An 8,781-nucleotide genomic window follows, 5' to 3' on the forward strand; every position below is an offset into this window, starting at 1 on the left:
CTCGCTCACACCGAGGACCTATACACGTCATCATTTACCCAGAATGCTTTGCGTATAAATAAAATGGCTCCGTCCGTGTTAAAATATATTTTTAAAACTTTACAAAACTAAACAGCGTACAGTATTTTTACAGTCTTTATTTTAGTTAAAATGTATGTTTATCAAATAAAGTCTAATGTTACAACTAATCAGGGATCCCTTTAAAAACGCTCAGAGCTGTTCTTCTGAACGTGTTTGCCGCTTGTTTCAGGTTTGGTCACGGGATGTTCCTGGTCTGCTTAGAGAACTTGTACAAGAAGGTGACAGGCTACGAGCTGAAGTACGAGGCTCTGATCGGCAAACCGAGCGTGGTGACCTATAACTACGCTGAGCTGCTGATTAGACAGCAGGCTGAGAATCTTGGTTGGACCACACCTGTGAAGAGACTATATGCTATAGGGTGAGTGATTGAGACCTTGTAATTGGTTGACTCTAAAKTTAATCAAAYGCAGMTGCACATCTAAWTTTCTAAGTGTTTTGTTAAAATTTGCAGTGGATGCAATCTTTTTAATGTATTGTCCCACTTTTCCTTTTTCTTTCAGCGATAACCCCATGGCTGACGTTTACGGCGCTAACCTCTACGATCGCTTCCTTCAGGCCTCTCACCACGCCAAAGCCAAAATGCAGGCCAGCAGTGGYGTACAAGCCATGGATCGCACGGAAGAAGCCGAGATGACGTCAACAGAACTAGGTGGAGCGGCGGACGTGTACGGCTCAAAGGAGGACCTCCCTGAGGGGTGCAGCTCCGTCCTGGTGTGCACGGGCGTGTACAGCAGGGACCAGCGGGAGCTGCCRTTGGACCCGACGCAGACCGTCACGGAGCAGCACATCTTCCACGGCCACCGGGACTTCCGCTTCGACCCGACGCTCATGCAGCCATCCTTCGTGGTGCATGACGTAAAGGAGGCGGTGGAGATGGTGTTCCAGCAGGAAGGCTGGCCTCTGGTGTAGAACCAGCAGCCTTTCAAAACTCGAGTCTTCTTTAAAGGAATCCCCGATTAGTTGTAACATTAGACTTTATTTGATGAACATATATTTTAACTGTAAAATAATGACTGTAAAAATACTGTAGGCTGTTTAGTTTTGTACATTTTTAAAAATATATTTTAACACGGAGCCATTTTATTTACATGCAAAGCATTCTGGGTAAATGATGACGTGGGTAGGTCATTGGTACGAGGCTGCTAGCGAGCTATATCCACCCTGAAGGTTAATCTTGGACAATATCTGATGATCGACTCTTTTAAATGAAACCAGAGAGCGTTGACAGAGAGGAGAAGGTAGAAATGACTCAGCCTGGAACTGAAAATATGGATGGAGGACGACAGCTGCTTCATGGAAGAAGAACCTCAGCTCAGCCTGTTAGCCTTTGTGCTAGCACTGATGCTATATTGCCTTATATGTATTAGCTCGGTGCTAGCACGATGAGCAAGCTAAACTGAGGTCCTCCATCCTTATTTTCAGTTACAAGCTGAATCATTTCTACCTTCTCCTCTCTGTCAACACTGGTTTCATTTAAAAGAGTCGATCATCAGATATTGTCCAAGATTATCCTTCAGGGTGGATATAGCTTGCTAGCAGTCTTGCACCGAGGACCTAGTTGACATCTTCATTTTCCCAGAATGCTTTGAATGTAAATAAAATGGCCCTGTCCGTGTACTATATTTTTAAACTTTTAGTTTAAAAATGATAAAAACTAAACATCATACAGTATTTTTACAGCCTTTATTTTACAGTGAAAATATATGTTTATTAAAGTCTAATGTTACAACTAATTGGGGATCCCTTTAAGATCTGTTTTTTTATCTAAACAAAGTACCCGAAGGTTTTATGAATGCTTTTAGTAATCTTCAAAGGGCAGGGTGGTAGTTGCTGCATGATCGAGCAAAAAGCAGAAATGTGCAATTATAGCGCTGAAGTTATGAAGAGTTACAAAGTCAGTCACRTGTGGTACTGTACGTTTTATGTTTTAATGTAGTTTAAAAAAAGTTTTTATAAAAACAGCCAATATTTCACTGTAACCTTTTACCTTTGCACTATCCATACAAACTTTCTAATGTCCTTTAAAGCACACATTTTATATCGTATATGCTTTCAAATCTTTTTATAAAGTGTCCATATTGTTCAATGGACAGTGTTGAAGTTGCTCTACAAAGGCACAAGTAAAAAAAAAGAGCACTTAAGGAAATGGTTATTATGTAACACAGTGGTCCAGATCGGTCCTAACATTCAAAGTAAAAGGCCCTCAGTGTGTCTTAATAGTTTACTGTTAAATTTCAGCCTGTTTTCATTTAACATATTGAATGGTCATGAGTTGAGTCCCTACAAAGTGCAATTACAAGTTAAATAATTTTATTTTCTAATGTTTTATTGCAAAGAAATACACTATTATAGAAAAAAGGTGTTATTTTTCTATGATGTGGTTATAGGTGTAGAAATCCTAAGACTAATATAAATGACTGTATTTGATGGTATTGCTCAACACAGCACCAGTAAAAGTTTTATTATAGAAACCAGTTTAACAATGTGTGATTTGAAGGTGGCATAAAAGTCCAGCTGGAAGCCATGAAAGTGGTGTATTGTATAAACAATATTTGTAAAGCAACAATAAAAAATGAACACCCTTCAGGTTGCGTATTGAGTGAATGTGTTGGAGTTTTAGTACAGAGTCCTTCAGCAAAGGTGTGGCTTGTCACGTTCAGCACAAAGGAATATTACAAAAGGAGGGTTGATAAATCATTGCCAAACATCTATTACAGATTACCACAAACTATAAATACTAAGTGAAAAAACAGTACAAAGCTTTGTTTCCACACTAAACTGATGGCTCGGTCTGTTCAGCATTCACACTTTTTATCCGGAGACACCACAGCGCTGTATACCGGCCGACAGCCCTCGCTCAACGTGAACTTTGGCGAGCACTGAGAGGTCTGCTCGGGGATAGTCATGCCGTTACGCGCCAACAGTTCCCGGGCCATGAGGATGAAGGCAGCGTCTATGTTCTGGGCCTCCTTGGCCGAAGTTTCTAGAGCAGCCAGGAGAGAGTTCTTTTCTGCCAGAGTGCACGCGTCCTCGAACAGCACCTGTCTCTGAGTGTGTAGGTCCGATTTATTACCTGCAGGACAGGAGATGGTGAAAGATGCTGCAACAGGAAATTCGAAAATAACTGAATATCAAAAAATATWTTTTTTTCACAGCATCCTTTAAAGTGCCTGTGACATCATTTTTCTGTAATAAACATGAATGCATTTTTGAAAAGAGAACATTGTTAAAATACTGCAAAACAAATTTCACGCCACTGAGATGAACAGTTGTTGAGATATTTGCATGTGAAGGAACAGGAAGTGATGTCAAAGGGGAATGTCTGCATGTAAACAAAGCRTTGTTACAACAGAGACTGTGGAGAATAATCTGGTTTCTTTAGATTATTTTTGAGTCACCATCAAAGAGAGATGAAGAGTTAAAAGTTTAAATAATATTGTTTTAATAAACAGAGACCAGAAAGTTTATTTTATTAGAGTTCACCTTTGATGTCACTTCCTGTTTCAGTTTGTCTGAGCCAAATCCAAAAGAAAATAGGCTAGTTATGAGACAAAATGTGTAAAATCATGTGTACGATGCCAATTTTCTTAAGAATGATGTTTTCTTTGACTTTTTCTATTTGAAGGATATGCATGTAACAGGCACTTTAAAGCCAAGTCTCCAAAGATGACACACTAATGTTTTTACATTTCTTACCCACAAGTATGACCACCACATTAGCTGCTCCGTACTGCTCCACCTCCCTGATCCAGTGAGAAATGGACTCAAAAGTGCCGCGGCGGCTGATGTCGTAGGCCACCATCGCCCCGTGGGCGCTGCGGTAGTAGCTTTGCGTTATGGTGCGGAAACGCTCCTGTCCAGCGGTGTCCCACACCTGCATCTGAAATAATGAGCAACACACAGGTGCGAGGGTTAACGGGTTACACGGTGGGGGATTACTTTGTATACAGGTAAAACAGACGTGCTGTGTGCTATAAAGGGTATTAATCCTTTTTTAAAGGGGCAATATCATGTTAAATTAACTTTTTTGAGATGTATATCATGTTATAATGTTATCCTCTCATCAAAAACATGCCCAGGGTCTTGCTTTGACTCATTCATGCATGTTTGAGAAATCCTGTGTAGTGTCCTGAGGCAGCCAGGCAGGGGAGCAAAAATGACAGGTTGGGCTTAGAACCACGTTTTAGGATCAGCTCCTCCTCTGTGAAGCCGAGCTTCCTCATCACAGAGCACACACACCCAGCCCTGTGCTGAAATGGGCGGGACAGATGCGGAAGGAGGTTCTTAGAGACAGAGGCCAATTTCAAGGTGTTTAGAAACAGATATGATGAGAAGTCAAGTTTATTTTCTATTTAAACATATAAACAACATATTAATAACAACTGAAGGTGACATTTTTACTTTATCATGATATGGAATTTAAATATATTCCTAAGAAACACATAATATTGCCCCTTTAAATGGATGTTTTGCCAATTAAACTTAGCAAATCAACACAAACTTTAAACACAAGAAATATTAATTTTTCAAAGACTGACAATGAGAATACAAGTGTTAAAAATTCATGTATTTCACATTATAAAAAAGCAAAAACACTGTAATGATTGTTATTGCTTTTACATATTAACCAGGTAAATCCCTTTGAGATCACAGACCTCCTTTTCAAGGGAGGCCTGAGTGAAGGCAGCCTAAACATGCATGTTTTTTGGAAACCAGAAAAACCTACGCAAGCATGAAGAGAACATGCAAAGACCCCAGGCCCAACTGGGCTCTTGAACCCAGTATGTTCGCACACGCTGTTTAACTTCACGTGGAAAGGATTTCAAAAAGGGGGAATTAAGATTAAAAGCCTACCTTCACCTTCTTGCCATCAATATCCAGGGTACGGACCGTGAAGTCAACCCCGATGGTGTTCTGTTGCTTCTCGATAAATATACCAGACTCAAAGCTCTGCACCATGCAGGTCTTACCCACGTCCGAATCCCCGACCAAGATGATTTTAAACAGAAAGTCGAAAGAATCCTCAGCCTCTGGTCCAGCAGGCTGCATGACGACAAAAAACACTGAGGTTGAACTTTATGATCAAAGAGCTCCGTGCTCCTCTGCAGCAGAACTGGTTTCCTTCAGGTTGTGTCAATACAACCGACTATTTACACAAAACTGMAGACACATCCTTGTGAGACCAGAAGAAAGCAAGATTTACATGACCCACAACGTATCAAGAAATAAGGTCCCAGCTAATGTGGTTGTTTCAGGTTAAAAAAAAAAGTCAGTTAAATCTTCAGTCTTCTGCAAYTTAACCTCCATTCAAGAGGTTAAAATGACACACCTCATAAAAWACTGAGCTTAATTATCCACCAGCAAACACATTTATACTCCTTTTTATCTAGCAAAGTTAAAAAACAGTTTATGATCAGTTTCTCTACGCTGCACTATCAGGCATGTTCATGCAGTCCAAGCAGACGTCTGTGCTTCTGCCCTTTAGACCGTCGCTCGTCGCAGCAGCACCTCCTTTCATTCTGGGGCAGTTTGAAGACACACCTCCTACCTGTCTTAGCAAGTGTGTCCTCCAACTGCCAGCCCACTTGCACCACTGCATCTTGGGATATTGGTTCTCCGCTCAGGAACAGGACGCAATACCTGGAAKAGGCAGATGTAAAAATCAGTGACCTGAGACTTGAGTAATACCCAGAAGCAATCTGCTGCTGTACAAACAAACTGCCGACACCTCGCAAATAAGGACACAAAGAGCCGAAGGACACTTTTGTTTTGAAACTTTCATAAGTGACAGATTTAAAAGGCTCAGTTTGCAAATAGCCTTGAGCAAAAAGCTTCAACTGATCCTGCTAAAAAAATCATAAACAAACCAAATGTAAACTTTTTTTTCCCTTCTTTTTTGACATTACAAACTTCCTGCCTGAGTTTTGTCACTCCACAGGTGTTTACAACATAGGTTAATTATAGAATAATAAAACAAAAGCAGGAAAATGACATCAGCAGTATTTAAAAATGTAAAACTGTATTTACCTCAGGCTTCACACGTGGGCCTCACAGTGAGATGTTAACCCAGAATGAGCGTACCGCTCTGGATCCGTCGCTCTCCTTCCGCMCCCCCCACACTCGTTTCTGTCGTCATCTCAGCCCACAGGAGAACAAGGCACAGCTGGACTCAGAACAATGCGTGAGTGTGAGGGGCACTGGAGCGAGCTGGGTCTATCTTTGGCTGTGACCAGCAGATTACCTTCTTTCTCTGGCGTGGTGGCTGACCCATTAAAATAACTGTGGTTCTGTTGACCACTGAGATCAGGGTAAATAATAATAATAATAAACTATATTTTAAAACAAATACATAAAATACTCCAGAATTTAAACTAGATAAAAGCAAATTCAAATATCAGTTTAATAAAATCTCTTGCAATGCAGTGTAAATACATGACAAGCTAAAGTATTAATACATTAGCCAGTCTTTACTATAACACAAGTCTTTTCCATGACTCAGCAGAGATTTGGCTCCAGAGCTGAGCTGGTGTTGATGAGTCATGGTGTCATCACTGCTGAAGCTCTMTGTATCACCTCCACCTGTTGGTGTCATCTCCTCTGCAGACAATGTGCTGCACTCACAGGGTTTCTGAGTCTAACGTCAGTGCAGGGGCTCTGATGGTTTTTCCTCTGCTTTGGAGGTTTCTTGCCTGCCGCCTTGTTTGGGGATGTTTCTGGAGGAGGAACGTGAATCGGCTTCCAGGGGACCGGGTTGTAGAAGCTGGGTGCTGGGTATGAATTGTCATAGGGACCTGTAGGAAAACCATCACTTATAAATAACAAAGAAAATGTATTCCATCGGAGCATTAAGATAAGATTTTGAAACAATTTTGCAGTTCCAATAGTGCAAATAAATCAGAACATTAAAAAAGATAAAATAAAGWGGTAAAAACAGAATAAAAAAGTAACATAAAAAATGTAAAAAACAACAGTAGGCCATATCTAAGTGTCAAGTGAACATTATTGCACATAACCGTAGTGTTACTGAGTTAACCATGTGTGTTCAGAAGATTAAAAGCTGCTGGATAGAGTTAATGCACATTTTATAATTTATTAACCGTTTGAAGTTATTAATTCAGTAGCTGCTGAGTTGACCTTACTTGTAGGGTAGCGAGGCGATTTGGGACAAGCTCTGCCTTTTTCCTTGGCCTTCGTCAGCCACTCCTTAAACTTTTCTTCTGCCCTCCGGCWGCGCTCCCTCTCCTGCTCCTCCTTCAGGGCAGCTTCCTCCTGTCAGTCAAAAAAAATGTTTAACCACCTTTTATCTGAACACTCTTGAAAAACAAAAAAAAAAATGAATTTAAAAAAATACATTACTTTCTCCTTCTTTTCCTTTTCTGTTTTTTCTTGGTTCTTCTTCTGCAACCAGTCGTTGTATTTTTGCTGGGCTTTCAGTTCGATCTCCCTCTGCTTCTCCTGCTGCCTCTGCATCTCCTCTTCCTCTTGCCTCTGTTTTAAGAGATGCTCGTGCCTCTCCTAAAGATTTGCAAAGTTTTAAAGTTTTGTAAAGCTAAAACCTAAGATTTGAAGCAAGCATTTCTCTACCTGCTCCCTTTTAACTYTCAGCCACACTTGGATCTTCTCGCCAGTGATGATTCTTTTCTGCTGCCGCTCTCTTTCCTGCTGTTCGTTTTTTTCTTTTCGTAAGCGTTCCTGAATTATGAAACGCATTGATTAAGATGTGTTACAGTAAYGACACTCACAATAATAAAAGGTAAAATGTAAACGTAAAAAAACAGCTTGCCTCTTCAGCTTTCTTTTCTATTTTAAGGCGATCCTCTTTCGTTTTGTTTAACAGCCACATTTCCCACGCACTGAGAGAAGGTGAGGCAGCCGGCTGTGCAGGTAAGATCTGCTTAAAATGCGTTTTTGGAAGCTCAGACCTGTAAAGTTAACAAACACAGACATTAAATCACCACAGACAGAAGGCAGAAGAAATGCTTGCTGATCACTACCTGTCTGGTGAAAGTCTTGAATCACTGCTGAGCCTGGGTGAAGTCTGCTGAGATGCAGCGGATCCCAGCTCCTCTTCATCATCACTGTCAAAGCTGTCGTGGTAGATCGGAGAAAGCAGGGAAAACGTGTCTTCGTCGTCGGGCACAGCACCATCATCCAAACCTGTGTTTTTCTGGAAGTCTTTGTTGCTCGTCTTGACGGGGGTCGAGCTGAAGCCCTTGGACGCAGAGGCAGGACACTTGGGCATCCCCGCTCCGGACATTACAAACGAATTTTRCTGAGCACACAGATTAAGTGACGTAAATTTTAGGTTATTGTGCCTTCATTAGCCGTGTAACTCATTAATGAAATACACCGTTCGTAGTGGCTTCACAAGTTAGCCGTTAAGCTAACACGTCGGCTAACTTAGCAGTACAGTAGCAAACAAATATCAACAAAGTTCTTAGCTGTTTGCAGCGCGTCTAAGTTAAAATGAACAACATAAATGTGTCAAATTATTTTTCTTACCTTTGCGTAAGCGAACAGAAGACTTTGGCTTTCATTTGACGTTTTTTCTAATGAGAGTTGTGACTGTTTTTTATTAACAATACTTTTTTCAACAACTTTGATAGACCACGCCCCCACGCTGCTACGGAAGCCTGTTGGTCACCACAGTTACGCTAAACGCGACGCTTTCTGTTTACAAAAAAAAACTAGTATATATAT

At 40.9% G+C, this 8,781-nt stretch overlaps 3 protein-coding genes across 3 annotated transcripts in view; 1 reads left to right on the top strand and 2 right to left on the bottom strand.

Moving 5' to 3' along the window:
- The window catches only part of hdhd5 (haloacid dehalogenase like hydrolase domain containing 5), a 3,521-nt gene extending 2,442 nt beyond the window's left edge, over positions 1–1,079 (top strand). The window contains exons 7-8 of the mRNA XM_014005605.1: positions 251–439; positions 582–1,079. Coding sequence (XP_013861059.1) covers positions 251–439; positions 582–990 — 598 coding nt within the window. The 3' untranslated portion in view covers positions 991–1,079. The remainder of the gene's footprint in view (positions 1–250; positions 440–581) is intronic.
- Positions 1,080–1,990: 911 nt separating this feature from the next.
- rab19 (RAB19, member RAS oncogene family) lies at positions 1,991–6,360 on the bottom strand. The gene is made up of 5 exons (XM_014005607.1): positions 6,109–6,360; positions 5,630–5,721; positions 4,936–5,124; positions 3,778–3,961; positions 1,991–3,154 (listed from the first exon to the last, which is right to left on the bottom strand). Exons 2-5 carry the CDS (start codon positions 5,678–5,680, stop codon positions 2,877–2,879), a joined length of 702 nt encoding a protein of 233 aa, XP_013861061.1. The 5' UTR covers positions 5,681–5,721; positions 6,109–6,360; the 3' UTR covers positions 1,991–2,876.
- Positions 6,361–6,462: 102 nt separating this feature from the next.
- Positions 6,463–8,704, bottom strand: ccdc34 (coiled-coil domain containing 34). The gene is made up of 7 exons (XM_014005606.1): positions 8,584–8,704; positions 8,076–8,353; positions 7,865–8,003; positions 7,666–7,773; positions 7,438–7,596; positions 7,221–7,350; positions 6,463–6,872 (listed from the first exon to the last, which is right to left on the bottom strand). Exons 2-7 carry the CDS (start codon positions 8,336–8,338, stop codon positions 6,670–6,672), a joined length of 1,002 nt encoding a protein of 333 aa, XP_013861060.1. The 5' UTR covers positions 8,339–8,353; positions 8,584–8,704; the 3' UTR covers positions 6,463–6,669.
- Positions 8,705–8,781: the final 77 nt, after the last annotated feature.

Source organism: Austrofundulus limnaeus, unplaced genomic scaffold (genome assembly GCF_001266775.1).
Source record: "Austrofundulus limnaeus strain Quisiro unplaced genomic scaffold, Austrofundulus_limnaeus-1.0 Scaffold31, whole genome shotgun sequence".
NCBI classification, from domain to species: domain Eukaryota; kingdom Metazoa; phylum Chordata; class Actinopteri; order Cyprinodontiformes; family Rivulidae; genus Austrofundulus; species Austrofundulus limnaeus.

Excerpts from the sequence above, each read along its gene's own strand:
- rab19 (XM_014005607.1), bottom strand. The coding sequence starts at position 5,680 with ATGCAGTGGTGCAAGTGGGCTGGCAGTTGGAGGACACACTTGCTAAGA. Across the intron at positions 5,125-5,629 it reads GGACACACTTGCTAAGACAG|CCTGCTGGACCAGAGGCTGA; the intron begins GTAGGAGGTGTG and ends GTCGTCATGCAG. Across the intron at positions 3,155-3,777 it reads TGTGGTGGTCATACTTGTGG|GTAATAAATCGGACCTACAC; the intron begins GTAAGAAATGTA and ends CCTGTCCTGCAG.